This window comes from Trichechus manatus, unplaced genomic scaffold, assembly GCF_000243295.1.
Source record: "Trichechus manatus latirostris isolate Lorelei unplaced genomic scaffold, TriManLat1.0 scaffold00069, whole genome shotgun sequence".
Lineage (NCBI taxonomy): Eukaryota > Metazoa > Chordata > Mammalia > Sirenia > Trichechidae > Trichechus > Trichechus manatus.
Window position 1 is genome coordinate 2482227 of NW_004444005.1, and position 25743 is coordinate 2507969.

The window sequence follows — 25743 nt, forward strand, 5'->3', positions numbered from 1 at the left end:
GCCAACAACGAACATCATCCTAAATGGAGAGTCTCTGAAAGCATTCTCCTTGAGAACGGGAACCATTCAAGGATGCCTTTTATCATCACTCTTATTCAACATTGTGCTGGAGGTCCTAGCCAGAGCCATTAGGCTAGAAAAAGAAATAAAGGGCATCCAAATTGGCAGGGAAGAAGTAAAAGTATCTCTATTTGCAAATGATATGATCTTATACACCGAAAACCCCCAAAGAATCCAGAAGAAAACTACTGGAACTAACAGAAGATTTTAGCAAAGTATCAGGATACAAGATGTACATACAAAAATCAGTTGGATTCCTCTATGCCAACAAAGAGAACTTCAAAGAGGAAATCAGCCAATCAATACCATTTACAATAGTCCCCAAGAAGATAAAATAGTTAGGAATAAATCTGACCAGAGATGTAAAAGACCTATACAATAAAAACCACAAGACGCTACTGTAAGAAACCAAAAGAGACGTACATAAGTGGAAAAACATACCTTGCTCGCGGACAGAAAAACTCAACATTGTGAAAATGTCATTTCTACCCAAAGCAATCCTGGTACAAATTCCAATGGCATTTTTTAATGAGATGGAGAAACAAATCACCAGCTTCGTATGGAAAGGGAAGAAGCTCTGGATAAGTAAAGCATTACTCAAGAAGAACAAAGTGGGAGGCCTCACACTACCTGATTTTAGAACCTATTATACCGCCACAGTGGTCAAAACAGCCTGGTACTGGTACAACAACAGATACATAGACTAACAGAATAGAATTGAGAATGCAGATGTAAATTCATCCACCTATGTGCTGCTGATAGTTGACAAAGGCTCAAAGTCCGTTAATAGCGGAAAAGACAGTTTCTTTAACAAATGGTGCTGGCATAACTGGATATCCATCTGCAAAAAACAGAAACAAGACCCATACCTCACACCATGCACAAAAACTAGCTCAAAATGGATCAAAGACCTAAATATAAAACCTAAAACAATAAAGATCATAGAAGAAAAAACAGGGCTCCCAATGCTAGGAGCCCTAATACATTGGCATAAACAAAATACAAAATATTACTAACAATGCACAAACACCAGAAGAGAAACTAGATAACTGGGAGCTCCTAAACATCAAATACTTGTGCTCATCAAAAGATTTCACCAAAAGAGTAAAAAGACAACTTACAGACTGGGAAAAAAATTTTGGTTCTGACATATCTGATCAGGGTCTAATCTCTAAAATCTACAAGATACTGCAACACCTCAACAACAAAAAGACAAATAACCCAATTAAAAAATGGGCAAAGGATATAAATAGGCACTTTTCCAAAGAAGACATTTAGGCGGCTAACAGATACATGAGGAAATGCTCACGATCATTAGCCATTAGAGAAATGCAAATCAAAATTATAGTAAGATACCATTTAGCATTAATCCAAACAAGGCTAGCATTAATCCAAAAAACACAAAATAATAAATATTGGAGAGGTTGTGGAGAGACTGGAACATTTACATACTGCTGGTAGGAATGTAAAATTGTATGACCACTTTGGAAATTTGATTTGGAGCTTCCTTAAAAAACTGGATATAGAAGTACCATATGATCCAGCAATCCCACTCGTTGGAACATATCGTGGAGAAATAAGATCCGTCACATGAATAGATATATGCACACCCATGTTCACTGCAGCACTGTTGACAATAGCAAAAAGATGGAAACAACCTAGGTGCCCATCAACAGACGAATGGATAAACAAATAATGGTATATTCATACAATGGAATACTACAAAACAATAAAGAACAATGATGAATCCGTGAAACATCTCATAACATGGAGGAATCTGGAAGGCATTATGCTGAGTGAAATTAGTTGCAAAAGGACAAATATTGTATAAGACCACTATTATAAGAACTGAAGAAAGGTTTAAACACAGAAGAAAACATTCTTTGATGGTTAAGAGGGTGGGGAGGGAGGGAGAGGGGTATTCACTAACTAGATAGTAAATAAGAATTATCTTAGGTGAAGGGAAGGACAATACACAATACAGGGGAAGTTAGCACAACAGGACTAAACCAAAAGCTAAGAAGTTTCCTGAATATAACCAAACAGTTTGAGAGACAGAATAGTAGAGGTAGAGGTCTGGGGACCATGGTTTCAGGTGTAATGGAGGTCAATTTAAAATAACAAAGTTTATTTAGAAAATTTTCTTCATCCCACTTTGGTGAGTGGCGTCTGGGGTCTTAGAAGCTAGCAAGTGGCCATCTAAGATGCATCAGTTGGTCCCAACCCACCTGGAGCAAAGGAGAATGAAGAACACCAAAGACACAAGGAAAATATTATCCCAACAGACAGAAAGTGTCACATAAACCAGAGACTCCATCAGCCTCAGACCAGAAGAACTAGATGGTGCCCAGCTATCACCAATGACTGCCCTGACAGGGAACATAACAGAGAGTCCCTGACAGAGCAGGAGAAAAGTGGGGTGCAGAACTCAAATTCTAGTAAAAAGACCAGACTTCATAGTCTGACTGGAAGAACCCAGGAAGACATGGCCCCTGGACTCTCTGTTATCCCAGAACTGAAACCATTCCTGAAGCCAACTCTTCAGACATAGATTAGACTGGACTGTAAGTCATAAAATGATACTCTATTGTAAAGAGAGTGCTTCTTAGCTCAAGTAGATACATGAAACTAAATGGGTAGCTGCTGGGTGGAGGCAAGATGAGAAGGCAAGAAGGACAGGAGCCGGTTGAATGGACACAGGAATTCCAGGGTGGAAAGGAGCAGTGTGCTGTCACATTATAGAGCAACTAGGGTCATATAACAATGTGTTTATAAATTTTTGTATGAGAAACTAACTTAACTGTAAAGTTTCACTTAAAGCACAATTAAAAAAACAAAAACAAAAAAAATGTGGTAGAGAGAAGACATTCTACAGATCACCAGAGTACTGAAAGAATCTGAGAAAAGATCAGTATGGATGGTGGTAATAAGGAGGTATAGTTGGTGGAAAATGCAATTTCCCCTTAAGACAAAATTGGTGAGGTTTTCAGTCATAACTTACAGGGTGTAGCCATTTGGAATTAATTTGTTAAAAAAAATAACTTAGGTCTATGTGGTTTCTTTGTCCCATAAAAAATAACTTGTATTTTAGATAAAATTATCACCTGAGAACTATCTGTGTTTTAATCAAGAAATATGAAAATATGAATTAGGACCAAAACGGGCAGAACTCTAAAATAGATGACATTATTTCTTCAGAAAGACTCTTAAGACCTATCTTAACTCAAGCTAATCGAGCTTATTTTAGACAGTATTACCTATAAATTTAACAGGTTATCTGATTTCAGAAGGCCAGGAGAAGAAGTTGTTGAGGTCAAACATTGACAATGAAGGAGTTGGAAAAATTAAAAGCTCACAAATTCTAGCATAATGGTCTCATTACGGAGAAATAGCTCTGTACACCCACCTCAGTGACACTGAAAACATTTAGCATCGCAATGTGATACAAAACATTTGCTTAATGAATAACGGGGATGTTGAAACCAAACCAAAAACCCATCGCTGTCGAGTCAATTCCAACTCACAGTGACCCTATAGGACAGAGTAGAACCACCCCATAGGGTTTCCAAGGAGCACCTGGTAGATTTGAAATGCCAACCTTTTGGTTAGCAGCCATGGCTCTTAACCACTACACCACCAGGGTTTCTGAAATGTTCTAGAATAAGTTAAATTACTTGATAATCCACTAACAGGACATAGAAATGTGTGATAACATTTTGAAAAGTGATGAGCATCAGTGGCCTGGAAATTTATGTGAAAATATTTCATTTGAAATCTGGGTTAAGTGAAGTGTCAGTGTAAATATGCTTGATGGTTAATAACACTCCAATTTGGCCAAGGCCAAAATTGATTGTACAATACCAACATTCTCGAGTACGATTAAGTCTTAGGGGAGCAAAAGAGGAGGAACACTTGGATCTCCTTGGCTTCAATATAAAATTATCCTTTTTTACATCAGAAACGATTAAGGCCACAGATAAGGAATACACTGGCTCACAAATGACTAGTTTACGTTGAAAGACAAAGGGTTCTTTTAAGATCCCTTTTTTAAAGCAACTAATTCTTCATAGAATAAAAATAAAATAATCCAAAACAGTATTTGCTCTTTATTATGTTTTTGAGGGCACAATACCTATGGGATTCTGCTCATCCAATGCTTGAGATGCAAAAACTGATAAATGGATTGGACAGGATCTTAATAGTAAGTCAAGAGTAAGTAAAAATAATAGCTAAACACATATTTGGTGCTAACTATGTACCAGACACTGTTCTAAGTGCTTCTTTCATATAATAATCTACTAATCCTCAAAACAATCCTATGAGATCATCTCCATTTGATTATCATCCCCATTTTACAGACGAGGAAACTGATGTACAGGAAGACTAAATAATTTGCCCAATGACACAGGTAGTAAGTGGCAAACACAAAAATTTAACCCAGTCTGGCTCCAGTGGCAGTACTCTTAAGTATTCTAGTCTATTTACAGAAACGTCAGCTCTAATAGTGAGGAAGGCATGTGAAATATATGGGTCCCGATTTGTTAACTCTCAACATAAATAAAACAGAAATCCTCACAACTGAGCCAATAAGCAACATCTCGATAAACACAGAAAAGATTGAAGTTGTCAAGAATTTCATTTTACTTGGATCCACAATCAACACCCATGGAAGCAGCAGTCAAGAAATCAAAGGATGCATTGTACTGGGCAAATCTGCTGCAAAAGACCTCTTTGAAGTGTTGAAAACCAAAGAAGTCACCTTGAAGACTAAGGTGTGCCTGACTCAAGCCATGGTATTTTCAATTGCCTCATATGCATGTGAAAGCTGGATGATGAATAAGGAAGATCGAAGAAGAACTGCCGCCTTTGAATTGTGGTGCTGGTGAAGAATATTGAATATACCCTGTACGGCCAAAAGAACGAACAAATCTGTCTTGGAAGAAGCACACAACCTGAATGCTCCTTAGAAGCAAGGATGGCAAGACTACGTCTTCTATACTTTGGACATGTTATCAGAAGGGATCAAGCCCTGGAGAAAGACTTCATGCTTTGTAAAGTAGAGGGTCAGCGAAAAAGAGGAAGACCTACAGTGAAATAAATGGATCGACACAGTGGCTGCAACAATGGGCTCAAGCGTAACAATGATTGTGAGCATGGCGCAGGACCGGGCAGTGTTTCGTTCTGTAGTACACAGGGTCGCTATGACTTGGAATCAACTCGACAGCACCCAGCAACAACATTTGTTAACTAAGGTTCCTGGGTGGCACAAACGGTTTGCAGTTTGTGCTCCACTAGCAGCCTAAAGGAGCCCTGGTGGTGCGGTGGTTAAGAGCTTAGCTGCTAACCAAAAAGTTGGCAGTTCGAATCCTCCTGCCTATCCTTGGAAATCCTATGGGGCAGTTCTGCTCTGCCCTATAAGGTCACTGTGAGTCGGAATTGACTTGACAGCAATGAGTTACTAGCCTAAAGGTTGATGTTTGAACCCACTTAGCGACGCTGCAAAATAAAGGCCTGGTGATCTGCTTCCATAAACGATGACAGCCAAGAAAGCCCTACGGAGCAGAGTTCTGCTCTGACACATAAGGGTCTCCATGAGTCAGAATCGACTCTATGGCAAAGCAACAGGTTTGTTTTTCGTTAACCGGGATGTTGCCCAGTGTAATGGAAAGGGCACAGGCCATGAATAAAAAATGGATACCCTGTGTTTTGATTCAGCCCGCTGAAATTACCTTTGACTCTGTTTTACCACTAAATGAATTTCTAGTTGGCCAAACCCAACTATTTTCAGCCCTTACTTTACAGGATCTTTATGTGATTGATATTGTTGACCATGTTCTCCTTGACATTCTCCTTCCTTGATTGTAAACACTATGTTCTTTGGTTCTCACTCCTCTGCTGGGTCCTTTTTTTTGTTCCTTTTTCTCTGCCTGCTCCCTTACATGTTGGTGTTTTATTGAGTTCCTTCCCTCTTATTAGGCAAGATTACCATAGGCACTTCCAACTTAACATTCTCTTCTCTTCCCTATAGCTCCCCACTGCCAAACAGGATCATGCAGAAAAATTAAAATTAATGGGGGCTGGTGGGATAAAGTCTGGGAACATAGACTCCTGCAGAACTATTTCATATATCCATGTTTCTTCTAATAGGAAGATTAAGGATTCCCCCTTGCCCTCGAACGTCTCTGAATAAAATCAATACTATAGAAAAAGATGTCCTGTTTATTCTGTGATTTTCCACACTCCTATGTGGCCCTCACTCCCACCAAAAGTCCTGAGATTTGGCTCCTGCCTCTTATTTTATTCTCATTTGTTTACTAGTCTCTCTCTTTCCCTACCTCACCTCCAACCAAAGTACTGCAGTTCCACAAAAGTAACATGCAGTTTCATACAAACGTGTGCTTGGAATAAACGCTCTTTCTTCCTACTTTACCCTGTGAATTTCTATTCACATTTCGTAACAGGTCAATCAGTATCACTTCAATTACCCCTTCCCCATGCCCCCATTTTCTCCTATACTAACTAGGGCCCAGAGCCCTGGTGTCGCAGTGCTTAAACGTTAGGCTGTTAACCAAAAGGTCGGCAGCTGGAATCTACCAGCCACTCCTTGGAAACCATACGAGGCAGTTCAACTCTATCCTATAGGATCGCTATGAGTTGGAATCACTCCATGGCAACGGGTTCGGGTTTTTTTTCTTTTTTTGGAACTAGGGCCTCATCACACTTAATTGCATTCTTAGCTCCTTAAAAGGAAGGTCCTCAATCTTATCTGTGTCTCCCCATTGCCTAGCACACATCTGTTAAACGACTGGTTACATTAGCTTCCTTCATTATACGGATTTAAGTAATAAAGATTCTGTCGGGGTCCCTAACCTAAAACTGCCGGGAAGCTTCCGATGTCACTACCAATGAAAAACCGTGGTTTGACTCTAGAGAAGGCTCCGGACTTCGCCAAGATCACCCTCAGTGGTGTTTCATGACGCTACTACCTCCACACCCCTCTCCCCGGCGGTAACAGTCAACCCAGCTCAAGCTCCTAACCTAAATAGAAAGCCCAAGGACAGGCAAATACAGCCCACGTGCTTCCAACAGGAACTCAGCCCCTTAACGTAGTTCCGTCAAGTACTCTCTCTAACTGACATCCCTATGGTTCAATTACGTTTCGAGGTTCAGAGGGTTGCCCCTAACTTAACATTATCCAATGAAAAAAAGGAACTTCAGATTAGCGCTAGTTTTAACCAACGGGTGAGAGGATGATAATTTATTAACCTATAGAATCAGCGCTGAGAATGACGAGCAGCAAATTTCTCCAATAGACGTGCCTACAGCAGACTAGACCTCGCCCCAACTGCCGCGGAGTTCGCGGCAGAGGCAGGTGCGGGACTCAGTCGCCACCCAGACTCCGCCATGTTGGGGCTTGTGGGTCGTGTGGCCGCTGCGTCGGCCTCCGGGGCCTTGCGAGGACTTAGCCCATCAGCGTCGCTGCCCCAAGCACAGCTCTTGCTGCGGGCCGCCCCGGCATTGCTCCAGCCTGGTAAGTCCCTCTGTCTAGGATCCGGACTTTTTTCGCGCCATGACCTTGAGCTGGGGGTCGATTGTCTCTCGGGCCTAAGGAATCCATGGTGTTAGAAGGACGCCAGGGGCAGCGCCCTGCCTTCTGACGGCGGGAGAACAAGAACAGATCGCTCTTGAGACCTTTCTTCGACCCAGTTACGTCCCATATTGGGGAAGGGACGCTGTGTGTGACGGAAAAGTGCAGGCAGGTGCGTTGACCTTCCCGTAAAATAGGTATTCTCGATAATGGAGTTTGGTGCATGAAAATGGGAAGGCCTTGCAGGCGCTTTCTCGGCTGCTGCTTGGCTCTCACTTTGGACACGCCTTCCGTGCAAGCGGAAGGCCGAATCCACCTCTCCTAATGGTATAGAGTCGGGGCTCCCGATGACCTTTATCCGTCCTGACTCCAACTCCTTCCGATGTCCTTTTGTCTGTTAGGCAGAGACTATGCAGCGCAAACATCTCCTTCCCCAAAGGCAGGCGCCGCCACGGGGCACATCGTGGCAGTCATCGGTGCAGTGGTGGACGTCCAGTTTGATGAAGGACTACCCCCCATCCTAAATGCTCTGGAAGTGCAAGGCAGGGATACCAGGCTGGTTTTGGAGGTGGCCCAGCATTTGGGTAAGTAGAATTTGTTAAGAATAGTAAAGTGGTTGTTTAGTCGAAATATCCCCCAAAACAGGCCGTATCCCTTCTGTGATGATTTTATCAGAATGACTTTCGTTCTTCTGAATTTGCTGAAGCCAAATTTTTTGTCTGAGAAGGAGTCTTGGTTGACTTAGTCTTTTTCTGTCAGCAACACTTCATTAAATACAATGAAACCAACTTGTCCATATGTATAATTTAAACACTTCATTTAACAGGTGAGAGCACAGTAAGGACCATTGCTATGGATGGCACTGAAGGCTTGGTTAGAGGCCAGAAAGTCCTGGATTCTGGTGCACCAATCAGAATTCCTGTTGGCCCTGAGACCTTAGGCAGAATCATGAATGTCATTGGAGAACCTATTGATGAGAGAGGTCCCATCAAAACCAAACAGTGAGTATCCCTCCTGTTCCATCTCTTTGCAAAGGGACTGCTTTTTCTTGCAGTTTTATACATTAAGGTGACACCTCTGTTACCGCAGAATTTCCCTGAAGAGAATACTGACAATGCTGATACATTCAGTTATTAAAATCACATAATGCAATTTCTGAAGAAATTAAGGATGCTGGAAGTTCTGATTTGACAGTGTTTTAGTACCAATGGCTTAGGTGGTGGGGTCTCCAAAACTTGCAGGTCCGTTTCCTTTTGGTGTGTGAAGAAATGCTGTTAAGTAAGGGCTCAGTAAAAGGAAAAACTTTTGTCAGTTAAAGTTGTCAGGGGGTGGGATTACTGGTTCCTAATAATGAAGTTCCCTTTATTGCAATCAGGCTAGGTACTGATGACAGCTTGTGTAGAATGTTGAATGCTGGAGTTGGGGGGTGTGAGAGTGAGTAAAGGATTGGACTTGAGAGGAAGCTTTAAGACTTGTCCGCAGTCACTTTCAACAAAGGGAATAGGCTGATCCTCTCCTCCTGCCTTTACAGGTTTGCTGCTATTCATGCTGAGGCTCCTGAGTTCGTGGAGATGAGTGTTGAGCAGGAAATTCTGGTTACTGGTATCAAGGTTGTGGATCTGCTGGCACCCTATGCGAAGGGTGGCAAAATTGGTATGTTAGTAGTGGGTACATATTTTCCAAGCCTAATGTGTAAGGAAAAATCATGTGGGTATTGGGGTCTATCCCTCACTGATGAGCAGCTTCTGACTTTCGTTCTTCTGAGTTTGCTGAAGCCAGATGCCATTCCTGAGAAGGGAAAAGATGGAAAGAATCAAAATTTCTTTGAAGTTTACTTATTTGGGAATGCAGAACTCTTATTCTTTCTTCTAAACCTCTCGCAGGGCTTTTTGGTGGTGCTGGAGTTGGCAAGACGGTACTGATCATGGAATTAATCAACAATGTTGCCAAAGCCCATGGTGGTTACTCTGTGTTTGCTGGTGTTGGTGAGAGGACCCGCGAGGGCAATGACTTATACCATGAAATGATCGAGTCTGGTGTTATCAACTTGAAAGATGCTTCCTCTAAGGTGAGCCAGTGTCCACAGAGTAATTGCTAGTTGTGCCAGGAAACGCTTGCCATTGACTATATTGTCAGCTGAAGTCATGTATTACTTTCTTATTTTAATGTCCAGGACCTACAAAGGAAATGCCTATCAGTGTTTTCTCCCCAACTTCGAATACGCTAATGCATTTTTTTTTTTTTTCTTTGATATTAGATTACGTTTCTGGACTTTGTTTTTGCTAGTCCCATCATTTGAAAGCTAATTTTGGGCAGAGGTTGGGAGGTGGTTCATATGTCTTGGATAACCCTATTTGGTGCTTTTCATTTACAAGTATTTCCTTCCTACTACAGGAATTTTACCTCAGTAACATATAAGAAATTACTTATGTGTTGTTTTGAACCACATCTCTAATAGGGGAAAGAAATTTGAGAACAAAAGCAGTTGATACCTTCTGAGAAAGGGGGTCTCAACCCTCCTTGTTGGTGGTTTCTCTCTGCTTTGGGAACCTTGGGCCTTTGGCTGCCATACTTCTCTACCAGGTTTCCTGATGGTATATGACCTACCACAGGTAGCGCTGGTGTACGGTCAGATGAATGAACCACCTGGTGCTCGTGCCCGAGTAGCTTTGACTGGACTGACTGTGGCTGAATACTTCAGAGACCAAGAAGGTCAAGATGTACTGCTGTTCATTGATAACATCTTTCGCTTCACCCAGGCTGGCTCAGAGGTAAGAAGGCAGGCTTGAGAGGACTCATACGACCTTTCTATGGGATAATGCAGATGAGGGTAAAGATATAGACAGAAATCTTTGTTCTTAGTTTTTTTTTCATTGTTGTTAAGGTGTCTGCCTTATTGGGCAGAATTCCCTCTGCTGTGGGCTATCAGCCTACCCTGGCTACTGACATGGGTACCATGCAGGAAAGAATCACCACCACCAAGAAGGGATCTATCACCTCCGTACAGGTAAGAAAAATTACATGGAGGAAGGTATACTTTGTATAAAAGCATGTAGAGAAAGACATAAAACCTAGTTGCTTCCATCTCAAATGGGATCTTAACCTAAGGTTCATGAGCTCCCCAAAATAACATGTAAAGCTCTGTATGGGCATGTCAAAGACCCTACAAAGTTAAGTTACACTCATTTAAAGTAATTGAAGGTATGGATGTAAATTAAGATCACAAAACTGGGTTCCAGTCTGGAGCAGCATGGAAAGTGAGTTTTGTATACTACGTTAATATACTGCAAATTTTCAAATGTGTATAGATGGTGTATATATTAAAAAGGCTAAATTAGTGTAACTGTCCGTGATGCATTTTCATAGTGAGCTTAGTATTGTCGTGGTGCTAGAAGGGTTTTGTTTTGTTTTAATTCTGAAAGTGGGTACCATTACAGGAGAGCTAAAATGTAGGATGAAGAAAAGGAATGACAATGAGAATTCTTTTGAAGAGGGAGGGGCCAGATAACCTACAAACTCACTTAGGTGGTAGGGGTGAAAAGGCTCTTTTGAAGCGGACTTTTGAATGCTAAGATAGATTATGGAGGACAGGTAGTCAGAAAGGGGGATGGCTTACGTAGAGTGACTTTGCTTCCTGTTGCTCTTTATGGATTCTTGGTTCACTTTAGGCTATCTATGTGCCTGCTGATGACTTGACTGACCCTGCTCCTGCCACTACGTTTGCCCATTTGGATGCTACCACTGTGCTCTCCCGTGCTATTGCTGAGCTGGGCATCTATCCAGCTGTGGATCCTCTAGATTCCACCTCTCGAATCATGGATCCCAACATTGTTGGCAGTGAGCATTATGAAGTTGCCCGGGGGGTGCAAAAGATATTACAGGTGAGTACTGCTGTGTGAGATCAGTGGCCATGAAGAGGGAATTTGGGGGCTGTGTTTATTACCTGTTGGCCGTCAAGTCGATTCTGACTCAGCAACCCTATAGGACAGAGTGGAACTGCCCCATAGGGTTTCCAGGGAACAGCTGGTGGATTCAAACTGTCGACCTTTGGGTTAGCAGCTTGAGCTCTTAACCACTGCGCCACCAGGGCTCTGAGGGCTGCTAGTAGTACTAGATACTTCCCAGAGATAGCTGTGATTTGCTTGGGGGAAAGGAAAGGTGAGAGCCACAATTTCTAGTGATTACTAAGGAGGTCTCTTGGAATCTAGTTTTTTCCAATAGTACCAGGCTAGGAGTAGGGGGAACAAATTGCTGATATGGCTGAGGATCCTCATGATTCTTGAGTATGTAATTTCCCCTCTTACTAGCTTGTTTCACTTGTGAATGCAGGTAAGGTGCTAAAATGCTTTGTACAAAGCTCAGTGTGAATGTAAAGTGGTATTAACTCTCAGTTTTTTTTTGTCCAAATTGAATGTGAATATTTACTCAGGCCTCTTGTGTTTTTTCTCATAGGACTACAAATCCCTCCAGGACATCATTGCTATCCTGGGCATGGATGAACTCTCTGAGGAAGACAAGCTGACTGTGTCTCGTGCGCGGAAAATACAGCGTTTCTTGTCCCAGCCATTCCAGGTTGCTGAGGTCTTCACAGGTCACCTGGGAAAGCTCGTACCCCTGAAGGAGACCATCAAAGGATTTCAGCAGATTTTAGCAGGTAAGATTTTGAGTACAGAGCAGAACACGGAATGGCAGAGAAACTGAAATTTAAATCTGGAATGTTTCTGGTTGTTCCAAGTGAATTACAACAACCGTATAAGCACTATTACCTTACTTGACAAACGACAGCACTGAAGCACAGAGAAGTTTCAATAACCTGTCCAATGTCCCACAGCCAAGGTAGAGAGCAAGAATTTGAACGTAGATTGCCTGGCTCCAGACTGTGTTCTTAATTCATATTGTATCATGTGTCCTTGTAAATTTGATGTGTGGGGGAAGTATTAAGATTTCTTAGTATGACATGAATTCATTTCATTCTGACCGTAAGCCTCAGTGAATGAGCTATATATATACTGCAGCAAGCTGACATCCCTCTTTCTCACTAGTTTTTTTATTTTTTTGTCTAGGTGAGTATGACCATCTCCCAGAGCAGGCCTTCTACATGGTGGGACCCATTGAAGAAGCTGTGGCAAAAGCTGATAAGCTGGCTGAAGAGCATTCGTGAGGGAGTCCTTTGGGCAAACTGTCCACTGTGTTCTCCATCTCCTTGTCCCCCCCAATCCAAAAAGCTTCAGTTTTCTGTGTAGGCCACAGGAGAGCCTCGTTTGAAGATGTTGTGTTCTGTCTTAAGAGTATTTAAGGTTTCCAATAAAACATACATCCCTCAGATCTGTCTGCTTTTCTGGGGAGATACACTAAATGCTTAAATATTTTATTTTCCTTGATTCTGACAACACAGCCAACACTGAAGTTTTTGACAGTAAAGTTTTTAGAGTGGCCACAAGAAACTGTTTTTAGCACAAAGCAGAACATGTATGTGGTCATCAAAAGAATAATCATTCTCTGGGAATAATAGACAACTGTAGGTTTTATGAGGGCTTTTCTGTGGGTAGTAACAGGGCTAGGGTTTAACCCTCTTAAAAGCAGATTGATTTTCTTACCTCTTAAATATTCGTACTTCATGGTTAATGAGCAAAGGTTGATGGAATTTCTGAGAAGGGCATATTTGGGAGAAATGGGTGGGATTTCAGAATAAATTTTTCTATGACAGGTCAGGGCTAATCAGTGGATTAAATTTAATTTTTATTAAGGAATGGTGATGATGAAAAGATTAATACCGATCTGTGTAAAAACTGGGTCAAAAGAGCTCCCTGTATTGTAGTATAGGCCTTTCTCCAGAAAGTCTTCCCAGCTATTGCCTCTTAATTTTTATTTTGGGCAACACTGGACTTAAATGTTTGTGATTTCTTGAGGCTATACCATGCCCTTACAAAAGTTTAGGAAAGATACAGGGGATTCACAATTTTCAGTTTAGCTGGGTTTGGGCATCTGAAATAGTGGAATTAGATCCTTTATTCTTTTATTTTAGCCTAATAAAATATGCAAGGTTAGAAGTATTCATAAAAATACAACTACCATTTCAGTTTAAAACAAGTGTCTACTGTGGGGCAAGTTTGCATTTGGTACCCCTAAGTGTTCTAATTTAAGGAGCCCCGGTGGCACAGTGGTTAAAGCGCTTGGCTGCTAACAAAAAGGTCTGCGATTTGAACCCACCAGATGCTCCACAGGAGAAAGACGTGGCAGTCTGCTTCCGTAAAGATTAACAGCGTTGGAAAGCCTATGGGGCAGTTCTGCTCTGTCCTATAGACCGACGGTAGTGAGTTTGGTACTTTGGGGCTCAGACCCATTTTACTGCCCTCTGGTGGAGGGACTAGAGGCAGTCACCAGAGCTCTAGTCTCCCCATTTTGAAATCCGTGAAGGCCATTTGCTGGGATGTGGTTCTCAGCTAATCACTGTTTACAAATCAGCTGCGGCTTTTGTGCTGAGGAGGAGTCTGCAACTATAAGCTCCTCCTCCTGAGGCATTCAAGCTTTGGTTGGGTAAGAAGCAGGGCGGGGATATACTGAACTCCCAATTCAGAGGCCCCTGGGGGCTGAAGGTTGGGGAGGGGCTTTGGGAGAGGCGCCAGGGGTGGAGTAGGGGCCTCTATGCTTCCTCCTGTCTGCCTATGACGTCCTTGGCAGCAGTTTCTTCTGTGTCATGATCTGGACGGAAGGTGGAGCCCCTAAGCTGTCTGTGCTAGGTAGTTTGCTACCAGAAAATCATAGATTTTGGGAAATGCTGAGTTACAGGGGTGGGGGCACTTCCTCTTGGTCCTGACTCTGGTGTGGATAAAAAGCTAGTGGAGAAAGCCCCAGGGAATGGGTCAGCACTTTCTGATTCGCTTTCCCTCATCACCTACATGCTGACCTGGGAACTGTGATCCTAAAGGTAGTCTGCATCCTTCCGCCCCCTTCCCCCACACATTTACGTCCCTCAGCACTTATCAAGAACCTTCACCCTCTCACCAGCTGCAATTATTTCCTTCCCCCATGCCACTGGAGTGTCAACACAGATCTAACCTTCCTCCATATTTCTCCTGATTTGCCCTGTCCTAGCCTCCTCCTCCCTCTCTCCACCCAGAGAAAGCCCCGCCCTTCCCTCCTCCCCGCCCCCCCACCCCCCAGTCTGTCACACGGGGACATCACCCAACAGCAGTTCAGGCTGTGGTTCGCAGGAAGCACACATTGGCTTTTTGATTCTTGCTAGTTCCCAGCTCACAATTTGGGAGGATCTAACGCCAGCCTTCACGTGAAGGGGGACCCAAGGACAGTGCAGAGCTGGGTGGTCCCAGCCCTGGAGCCCGGCTAGCCTGACATGGGTGAGTATGGGGACCAGCCCCCGGAAGGGTCTGAGGGATGCCTAGCTCCCTCCCAGGCTGACTCAGCAGGGGTGTGGCCTAACCTTTGCTCTTTGGGGGAGTAAAGGAGGGGAAAGGGGGCCATTGGGGGCACAGGGCTTAGCTAGTGAGGCTGCTGACCCTGGGATCCTGAGTATTGGCAAGCTTGAGCACTAAGAGCTTGAGACTCTGCACCTTAGGTCAGCTGCTCCCCCTCCCCCGCGAAGTACAGCTCCTGGATTGTCCCTTTCTAAGCTGCTGACAGTCAAAGTAATATTCTGCAGTACTCACTGCTATCGGCCCCCTGCAAGTAAAGCTCACTTTTGGTTGTGTTCCAGGATCTTTAGGGTGCTTCCTCTCCCCCAGTTTTCTCCCTGGGCCTAAGTCCCTGTCCTCTCTCCTCCCCCACCCAACCCGCCACCAGGTGGGGGCTGCACTGAGCAGCTGCTTCCTGTTGCCCCTGAGGTTGCAGCAAAGGGTGGTGGTGGTTGGGGGAAAACTGAATTAGAATAAATCCGATTCTCACGGTTCCCCATCAACCTCGCTTACTAGGGCTGCTATTGGCGGCCCCCCACACGCCAGTCTCTGAGGTCACTGAGAGGCGGGACTGAGGTTGAGAAGACTAGGAGGTCTTTGCTCTCATGGCTTCCTGATTCCAGAGGCTTTTAAACTTGGGCAGTGTTGGAGGAAGGAGGCTGTGCCTTTCCACAGCTGTAAGCGATGGGGCCCTGAGAAGCTGAAACATGGGGAACCTGTTCACCTAGTAGGACGCTGTGCGTGACCCCCAGCAGGCTTGGCCTTGCGTTCCCTCGTCGGCATCTCCACTCCTCCGTGGCGTCCTTGTGGCTCTCGCTGCCTTCCCGGCCTTTGTGAAGAGGTCTTTGTCGGTGCCCTGGGGGCGCGGGCAGAGCTCTCCAGTGTCCTCCAGTTCGGAGCTACCGCCTCCCTCAACCCCACCCCACCGCTGAAGTTTCTGTCTCTTCTGGGATCTATTCTCTTCCTCCATCTGGGATCCTTCCTGGTTCTGGCCCCTAGGAGACGCCACCCGCTTCCCCCTCCCCCAGCGGATCCTTCGCGACAGTCCTCCTAGAGCGCCTGTCCTCACCCCAGCAGCTCTGCCCCTTTAAGCGCCACCTCCCCCCCCCCCAACGCCGCTGCCACCGGCCCGGGGCTGTGGGAAGAGGCGCCGCCGCCGCCGGGCGCGGCCACCTGCGCTGCCGCCGCCGCCGCTGCCGCCTGCGGCGGGGCCCTGCTCCAGGTGAGGCCCGGCTCCAACCTCCGGCCCCGGTGTCCCCGGGCGGGCCTCTACCGCGGTCCCCTGCCCCAGGACTCAGGATCTGACCCTCCCCCCGCGGGAGCTGCCCTTGCTCTCTCCCCTGTACTATCTACTCGCCCATTTCTCCCCGGTCCTCTGCTACCGGAATCCGGAGGCTTCTCACGCCTCTCCGCCATCCTCTCCCGGGTACCCCTCCTACTCTGAGCGCAGGATCTCCCCCTCCCCCGCGCCATCCTCGCCAGAAAAATCTCCCGCGGTCTGGGTTTCGCCTCCTCCCCTCTGGAACCAGCGCTTTCCCACGCCATCCTACCCTTCAGTGGGAGGGGGAATAACCGCCACCCCAACTCCTCTCTTTCCCCATAGTAAGGGGGGGGCGGGGGGCTTGGGTAAACTCCTGTCACTACCGGGCCCCGCTCCGCTCAGTCCTTCAAGTTCAACTAAGTCCCATCTAAAGCTTTTCCGTAGCCCTTACCCCACCCCACTTCTCCCTAAGTTTGAGGGTCCGACCTCAGCGCCTGCCAGGGCTCTCTACTTGGTGGGGTGGGCTGGTCCAGTCTGGGAAAGCTCCTACCCCGAGTTAGGGAGGTGGGGAGGGGTGCTGCAGAATGTTGTGATGGGGGAGGTGGGGGGAGGCGGGGCAAACCTAATCCTCTCTGTTCACGTGCAAAGGGAGCCCCCACCCCCAAGGAAATTAGGTGTCCCTTCCTAGGACCACCTTGGAGAAGCCCATTAGGGGAGTTCAGAAACAGACTGGGGTGTGAGTCTGAAGGAGTGTATATCTCCTTAGAGGGAAGAAGAGGAGGGGTTATACTTTTCATGTGGTATGGAGGAGTCTAGCCTCCCCAAAATACAGAGGTAGAGCAGAAGGTTTTGTATTAACCTAGGGAGGAGGGCCAGTTGGAATGGTTACAGAAGGTGAGGGGAGTCTCCCTCCTAGACCCCATTAACTGTTTGATCCATTCAACGAGCGGGTGGGAGGGGGGAGAAAGAAAAGGAGGTCTTTAATAATTACCCTCACCTGAGCCACCTCCACTGGGGAGCTCCCCCTCCTCCCAAGTCAAGCTGTGCCCCTAGCTCTGCTCCTTCTCTCCCTTCTTGTGTTCTCACTTGCCACCCCAGAATTGGGGGACAGGGTATCAGGATTCGCTTCAGACTTTTCTGAGTCCTGTTTGATGGTGCTGGGAGGGAGCTGGGTGAAAGTGGTCAGCAGTGGTGTCTGAAGTTGGATGCCGGGAGTATCTAGAACGGGAGAGGGAAGCAAACGAATCCCCTTTTTCTCTCCCTTTCTCTCTCTTCCCCCTCCCAGCCCCAGCCATCTGGTTCCACGGTGGAGCCAGGCACTGGCAGCTGACCCCAGAGTCGGGGTGGTGCAGCAGCAACAGGGAGGGTGAGAAAGGGCGAGCAGGTGCTCATTTCTCCCTCCCCATTCTACTCATTACACACCCACTGGCCTGGCTTGGAGAGGTTCGGTCTATTCCCTAGACACCCTTCTCACAAGTTGCTGAAAAATGACCATTTGCCCCTTCCCCTTTCTAGTAGCTTCCTAAAGCGGGATGGGATGGGTGAGCAGCCACATGGGATGGGATTGTGGAATGTTTGGGGACATATGGGGTCAGTCTGCCCTCTGTTGTCTGGCTGGGGGGAGAAGCACAGCTGCTGCCTGAGGTGGCTTCTGGCAAGAAGGAAACACCCTGCCGTTGGGCATATTGGCATCCCACCCTCATCTTTTTCTTAAACAGCAAGGAAGATCCCTATGTAGATAGGATGAGGAAGGTTCTTATTCAAGGATGAAGGTGACTGAAGAATGGTTCCTGCTCCATTTTCTTTTCTAAACCCAGCTGACCCTCTCCTATCCAACGTATCTCTTCCCAACATGCTCCTGGCTGGGATAGTCCTAAGGGTTGCCCTGGAGACAAGGCCTCGGGCTCGGAAGCGGTGGGGGCAGTCTGTAGGGCACAGGAGTAACCGGCTCTTCCTGAGCAGAGTGGTGCCAGCGAGTGGGTGTGTGTGGTGTTGGGGGGGGTGGGGGTGGGCGTGGCTACACCCGTCTGACTGGCACAAACTCCTCTGCCTTCCTGGTCTCTGAGTGGCTAGCCCTACCCTTTGGGTGGGAGGTAGGAAGATTCTCCCTCATCTGCCCTGGAAAAAGGAAAAGGAAAAAAAAAAAAAAAAGGGATACCAGTTCTCTCTTTCTGCCCTTCAAGAACCAGTTCCACAGCCTGAGCTCTCTTCTCCACCGGCCTTTATTTTTTATTTTGGGCTTGGAGGGGGAAATTCTTTAGCAGAGGTTTCCTGAGTGGCACCTACTCGCTCAGGGGCTTGAGGTTAGCAGACTGTTAGGAGTCTTTATTTTTTCAAGATGACCTATAAATCTGTTCTAACTGGGAGAAGGGTTTCTACCTGTCTACTCCTTAATCTACTTATCTCAGGAGAGGAAGAGCAAAATCTTCTTTCCCTTCTTATTCTTCCCTCTCTCTGGCCCATGCACTTTGTGGAGCTTTGCAGAAGATAGCTCCTTCATAGCTTCCATGAACCATTTGTAGTGGGGGGTGTTGTTAGGTGCCATTGAGTCGGTGCTGCGCCATCCTCACAATCATTGCTGTGCTTGTGTCCATTGTCGCAGCCACTGTGTCAGTCCATCTCATTGAAGGTCTTCCTCTTTTTCGCTGACCCTCTACTTTACAAAGCATGGTGTCCTTCTGCAGGGACTGATCCCTCCTGACAACATGTCCAAAGTATGTAAGATGTAGTCTTGCTTCTAAGGAGCATTCTGGTTGTCCTTCTTCCAAGACAGATTTGTTCGTTCTTTTGGCAGTCCGTGGTATATTCAGTATTCTTCGCCAACAGTAGAAGTAGACCGCTAGGTCCTTCTTTCTAGTCTGTCTTAGTCTGGAAGGTCAGCTGAAACCTGTCCACCATGCGTGACCCTGCTGGTATCTGAATACTAGTGGCATAGCTTCCAGCATCACAGCAACATGCAAGCCCCCACAGTACGACAAACTGACAGACATGTGGGGGGTAGTGGGGAGTGGAGTAGCAAAATCCAGTCTAGACTGATGACTTTGGCCTTGCCCCACCCTGTCCCCACCCAGTTTTCAGATCTTTTTTTTTTCCCAGACCCCCAGAGGAAAAGGTATTTATGGATCGCTCTCCAACCTAGCAGAACTCCTGATCCTAGCTCTGTCTGTTGTTCTTTCAGAATATTCAGTGCAATAGAACGGCACTGCATTAAATTGAATGGGAATTATTTTTAAGCCTGAAAAGTCTGTTGAGTTGCCAGGAAAGGACACCTGGTTTTTAGTCACCTTTTATCCACTGTTTTGACTTGAACAAGTTGGTTAACCTCTCTGGGCCTTAATTTCTTCGTCTGACAAGTTAGAATTAAAAGTTCTCTAAGCTCTGACATCTTATGATAGTGTTCCTTTCTGGGGCCTTCGATAGACATTTTAGGTGACAAACTCTAGTCGTCTGCCAGATTTGCTTCTTGTTCTCAGGTTTCATACAGTTATATAACCCTATCAGAAAAAGTACTGGAATTATAGCCTCTATAAGAGGTGGACATTTGTGCATCCTATTTGCTGGTCAATTTTCCCATTATTCCCTGATCCTCTGACTGTTTAGGCCAGACTCTCATCTTCCCTGCCTGGTCCCAGAGCCAAGTCTCCTCTTCCCACGCACAGGAATCTTCTCAACGTCCAGGGCCCTGCAGATGTCGTGGTGGTCCAGGCAGGACCAGGCTGTCCCCACAGGACAGAGATGAGTGGGTGGCAAACACCACAGCTCGCTGCCCCCCTCCTCCCCTTTACCAGGACTCAGTTGCGCCCTGACTAACCTTCCTGCTTCCACACTTCAACTTTTCCAGTTCCCAGACTGGGATATAACTGCCCGAAATTATCTCCCGGACCTCAGCCCACCCTTCACCTCGCGTTAAGAGAGTGGCACATGCCTTTGGTCCTAGAGATATGGCCCAGGTTAACCTTAGGACCATGCACGACTTTCCGTTTGACCAGTATGAAGCAGGACTACCGCCCTCAATGAGAGGTTGGTGCAGAGGGAGCTGCTAGGTGGGCAAAGGGGCCAGGGGTCAGGATACCTAGCGTCGCTAGGACCTAGATCAGGGTCGGGAAGTGAAGCCAGCGGGCGCTAGGACCCGGAGGCGCGGAAGGCGGCTCTCTCGCAGCCGCTGCTTCCCCGCCCCCTCCGACTCTGGCTCCCTCCTCCCTTGCCGGCCATGTTGGCTCCGTTCGGGCCCCGCGGTTGAGCCGCGTCCCCCTCCCCTTTCCCAGACCCCGGACCCCCTCCCCCGCGGTGTCCCCTCCCCTCCTGGCGCCCGGAGCGCGGCCATGTGAACCGCCTGTTCCCCGGGGAGAGAGGATCCCCGAGCCGCCGCCTCAGGTCTGTGGGGGTCTGTGGCCGGGGGCCTGAGGGGAGGGAGTCCTGCTTTCTTCCGAGGCTTCCCTCAGGGAACAGAGGCTTGAGCCTCGACTAGAGCCCCGCCTCGAGCAGGAAGCTGTTTATTTCTAGCTAGGACCCAGCCCCCAGGCGGGGGTCTCCCTGCCCCAGTGGCTGGGAGGCGGCGGGGGCTGGCAGGTCTGCTGAGGGACCCGTGACGGGGCGGCGGGGGCGGGAGGAGCTGTGGGGGCTCCCGGCGGGGGCGGCGGCGGCGGCGGCGACGACATCGACGAGGAGGCGGAGAAGCCACCTGGCTGGTGGAGATGACTCCTGTGGGGGACTCGGGATGGAATCCCCGGGAGGGGCTCCACCTCCTGGGGTGGAGATGGGGATTGCCCGAGTGCGAAGGGGTGAGGGGGTTCCCTGGGAAGGTTAAACCCTCCGTTTGTGGGGAGCGAGGCGTTTTGGCAGTGGTGAGTGGAGGGTAGAAGGGATTTCCAGGGGTCTGAGGGTGTCTCCCTCGGGAGGCGCGCGCAGGTTCTCTTGAGCGTAGTGAGCTGGAGAGGGCCTTGCCGGGGTGGTGCTGCGCTTGGCAAGGGGGCCCGCGCGGCCCGGGAGAATCCTCCACTCCCGGGATAGGATATGGGGGTCGATAGAGCTGATGCTGAGGCGTCCGGATTTGGAGCTGGGCTGAGGGGCTGAAGGGAAGAATAAAGAGGAATTCCATTCCAGGGGGATCCCCATTTCCGTGGCAGACAGGATGATCTCGCATCATCCCTTTCTTTCTTGGTGTTCCCAGTTTTCCAGGGGAAGGTAATGCCAGTAGCAGTCATTTCTTTGTACGGTTTGTTGGAGTGAGGGATTTGCATCCTTGCGGGGGGGAGGGGGGGTGATAGAGGGGATAGCTTCCCCCTCCATCTGTACACAAACAGCCCCTCCCCCCAACCTCCCGCAGGAAGTGGCCGGGAAATGGCAGCTGTGCGTTTGTTGCTGTGCCTCTTGTTTTGAAATGTCCATTTTAATCAGATTTGGTTTCATTTTCTGAGGCCTTCTGGGCAAGCTTGGATCCTGCCCACCATGTGGTCTGAGAGTCCTTTCGTTGGGACCTTTTTTTTTTTTTGTCAACTTAATTTGTCGACAGGAAGTAGTCTCAGCAGTTGACTCATTGATCCTCATCCCCGCTTCAGAGTATCTCTGTCTCCCTATCTGGATTTTTTTTCCCCTTGAGCTGGAGGACATAGAGAAGCAAACTCAGTTACTTACCAGCAGGCTACACTCTCAATACAAATGATGCAAATTCACTCAGCGTAAGAGCTGTCAAGAAGGCTTGCGATGTTTTGGGGCATCAGAGTAGCTTGGGATCCTGATTAGAATGTTCTTAAGTATGGCAGTTTCTGTTTTGCAGAGCATTGAGGAAGTGAGCTTGTGACGTAAAGAAGGGTAGGTCCTGAGAGGAGGAGGAAGAGGAGGGAATGGGGAAGATTTCAGAATGAATGGGATTTGTGTGTCCAGATATGGGGTTGATTTACAAAGAGTGAGGATGGTGACATTGTTCCTTCTTGGTGATTCTAGCCTAAGGACAGGCCCTGTGGGAAGCCTGTTATTTGATTTAGGGTGCTAGGAGTTCTACCTTCTGTAGAACCAACTAGTTAGAATAGGCGAGTTTGCTGTCTTCAGTCCTTAAAAGACATCTTGCCTCATAGTACTCTTCTTGGAGAGAGGTAAACTTTTCCTCTGTTCAATGTAAAGTCATGTGTCCAGATTTTCTTTGTCTCACTTGATAACTCCAGGAGATTTCTATTATATCATACAGTGATGGAGTGTGTACTCTGTTCCAGGGCATTTTGTTAGACACCAGGTTTGGTTAGGGATAAGAGTTGGCCACAGGATTTTAGATTTTGAGAGATGAGGTATTGAGATCATTTGGACTGTTCAGAAAATTGCTTAAACCTAGCATTTAAATCATCCTTTAAGTATTTTCCAGTCACAAACCACCCACCTGAACAAATGTACATCCCTAGATTAAAGGTCCAGGATAGGAACAAATAGACATGATTGTGTGACAGCGGCATCATCACTGTTAAGATAGCATAAGTCCATCTGATTGATGTCAGTGTCCTTTTCTTGTTGCTCTATTTGACTGGTTGGTTCCTTTAGTTGCTTTCTGATAGAGGACTGATTTGATACTGATTATAAGTACCCTTTCTTTTTCAACTTTTACTTACCTAAATTGTAACCTGACAGAATAGCAAGTTGTTTTTCCCTGTTGGGGATTAAAAGAGTGAAGAAAGGAAAAAAGACCACCGTTTCTAAAGGAAATAGAAGCTGATTTTGAGAAAGTAGTTGTTGATTTCATTTGATATATAATTGATCTGAAAGCTGAATGAAGCAAACTTCATCATCTTCTTACAAAATGGCTGCATTTTTTATCAGAGAAATGGATTTCTAAATCTATCTTGACGGGTCTCTTTTTTTTTTTAAGCTTCTCCTTAATGGAAAAAAATTGAGGTGCAAGTAGAACTATGTGGATGGACCTCAGAAGCCAGTCAGAAATCTAGAATACTCTGAGAGGGTCATTTTGTAGTCTTGCGGTTCTGGAATCAGGTGTTGCCAAGAGAGAAGCAAAGCTCGTTAGGGTTACTGACCGTGTCTTGCTGCTGTTGAACTATCTTGTCAGTTAGTCCATAACTGGTGTGAACTTGTGTGAGATGTATAAAGTGAGGCAATAATGCCCAAGTTCTTAATGTCCTAGGACATAGAGTAAAGTATAAAATTCTTGAAGTATTTCCCAGGACAAATAATCTTGATTTGATTTTTGGGATATGGGTGTCCTAAGATGCCTTATGGAAACACTGGTGGCATAGTGGTTAAGAGCTACGGCTGCTACCCAAAAGGTCGGCAGTTCGAATCCACGAGGCGCTCCTTGGAAACTCTGTCCTATAGGGTCGCTATGAGTTGGAATCAACTTGACAGCAATGGGTTTGGTAACGGGTTTTTAAGATGTTTGGTAACGAGTATTTAAGATACCTCATAGCCCGAGATTAATACTTTCTCAGCATTACTGCACGTGGGTCAGAAGGACAATATTACACCAGCTTGTTGATCTACATAAATTTGAAATTTATGAAGTTCTTCAAAAGAGAAAACCTGTCTCGTTTGAAAAGCTATGGAAATTGTTCTTGGATTGGGTCACTGGCAATAAAAGTATTTGTGTTTTATCCTTTCCCTAGCTTTAGGGAATAATTATTAAGAGAGGATTTTACAGACTAAAAAGATAACGTGTCCTTATCAAGAATGCATTAAAAAAAAAAAACAACTAAAACATGAGGTTCTTAAGAGACAGGTGAGGTGGTCTCATCACTTTTGGTCTTTTGGGATTGGAGTCTTGATAATCTGCCTCACCAACAGGGTCCTTTACCTGCCTGCTCAACTCAGTTGGTGGGGTTAGAGATGGTTGGATATCTTTTTGGAAAAAGGTTGGAGTCCTTAACTGTTAGAGCTGAAATTGTGAGAAACAATCAGAGCTAAAAGAGGGAGATAACCTTGTTATAACCTTTGGAGTGTGGCTTTTAGCATTCTGCAATTTCAGAGGTATTCCCAGCCTTCTGACAGTGACGCGACCAGAGCTGTGACAGAAAACCTAGCCCAGAATTAGGTTGTCATGTGGTTCCTTTATTCAGTCAACAAATATTTAAAAACCTACTGTGTACCTTGAATGTTCAGTTAAATCAAGCTGAACATTTTACTAATTAAGAGCTTAAATTTATTACCAGGTCCATTCTCAGCCCTACTCTGTTTCCAGCCCTTATTTTCTGCAAGGGACAGCTATTTAGAATGCATCAAGATTTGGGGCCTTTCTTCCCTCTAGGAATTTTTATCTATGTAGAATGAGACTGAGTTTTTTGATTCTCTGAGCATAGTAGAAGTAAAAGCCACAACATTTATTGGATGAGTAAGCTAATGGAGGCAGAAAAGATAGATTTATTCATTTGTTCTCTTTATAGATTTAACAGATATTTCCTTTGATTGTTATGTGTACTTAGCACTTAATTAGGTGCTGGATATATAATGTTTTTGTTGTTGTTGTTAGTTGCTTTGGCGTTGATTCTGACTCATGACGACCCCATATGTGCAGAATAGAACTGTTCCATAGGGTTTTCAGAGCTGTGACCTTTCAGAAGCAGATCATCAGGTCTGTCTTCCAAAGTGCCTCTGGGGGGGTTCGAATTGCCAACCTTTCGGCTAGTAGAACGTTTAACTGTTTGCACCACCCAGGGGCTCTGGATATGTAATGGTGGAGCTTAATATCCTGTTGATGTTGTAGAATCTATGTAGTTTAGAAGAAATAAAGATAGGAGAATTGTATTTGTATTCTCCTAAGCAGCCTGGGCATTTCAATTGTCTTTGAGTAGTTCCCTTAGTATAATTTTTCTTCTTTTATAACCTTCATCCTGACTAGGGAAGAGGGTTAGGGAAAAGACACTTTGAGAGAGAATGAGCCTCAGTGCACGCTGTAGCTTGTTTGAGTCAGAGTTCCATGGGAAGCTTGTTACTGGGGCTGTCAGAATGGATTATCCTGACAGGGGAAGAGGGCATCTTAGTTTTGTGGCATGGCCCTTGGAACTCTGTATTTGGTGTAGGAAGAAAACTTAGCCAGAGGAGGAGTTTTTAAATATAAAGTTAAACAAAGCATCCTTCCTTGCAGTGTCAGGAACTGGGAGTAGGGAAAACTTTTGGAACTTTCCTCGAGTATAGGGCAGCTTTTGTATTAGAGCAGGGTTTCTCAACCTTGGCTCTGTTGACATTTTGGGTAGGATAATTCTTTGTTGGGGGTGGGGGTGCTGTCCTGTGCAGTGTAGGATATTTAGTAGCGTCTCTAGCCTCTACTCATTAGCTGCCACACCTTTGGACATTACCAGATATCCCCTGGGGGGCAAAATCATCCTGGTTGAGACCACTGTATTAGAGTATGGTGGGTGAAGACAGAGATGTGTAGAGTTGAGAAATATCCTCCATAACATTCATAATTATAAAGCTAAAATATAGTGGTA

General features: G+C 46.0%; 2 protein-coding genes and 2 non-coding genes across 4 annotated transcripts in view; all 4 read left to right on the plus strand.

Annotated features, from left to right (window-relative positions):
• Window positions 1-7371: 7371 nt before the first annotated feature.
• Window positions 7372-12973, plus strand: ATP5F1B (ATP synthase F1 subunit beta). The gene is made up of 10 exons (XM_004379912.2): window positions 7372-7591; window positions 8050-8232; window positions 8475-8649; window positions 9180-9301; window positions 9532-9716; window positions 10261-10419; window positions 10533-10655; window positions 11317-11529; window positions 12101-12302; window positions 12712-12973. The coding sequence occupies exons 1-10, from the start codon at window positions 7465-7467 to the stop codon at window positions 12807-12809; spliced, it is 1587 nt and encodes a 528-aa protein (XP_004379969.1). The 5' UTR covers window positions 7372-7464; the 3' UTR covers window positions 12810-12973.
• On the plus strand, window positions 8302-8376 carry LOC111821197 (small nucleolar RNA SNORD59). Its single transcript, XR_002824650.1, has one exon. It is a non-coding gene; the product is annotated as a small nucleolar RNA SNORD59 (small nucleolar RNA).
• LOC111821196 (small nucleolar RNA SNORD59) lies at window positions 9375-9445 on the plus strand. Its single transcript, XR_002824649.1, has one exon. It is a non-coding gene; the product is annotated as a small nucleolar RNA SNORD59 (small nucleolar RNA).
• Window positions 12974-14836: 1863 nt separating the features above from the next.
• Window positions 14837-25743, plus strand: part of BAZ2A (bromodomain adjacent to zinc finger domain 2A) — a 32136-nt gene continuing 21229 nt past the window's right edge. Inside the window, exon 1 of the mRNA XM_023734551.1 lies at window positions 14837-15006. Coding sequence (XP_023590319.1) covers window positions 15003-15006 — 4 coding nt within the window. The 5' untranslated portion in view covers window positions 14837-15002. The remainder of the gene's footprint in view (window positions 15007-25743) is intronic.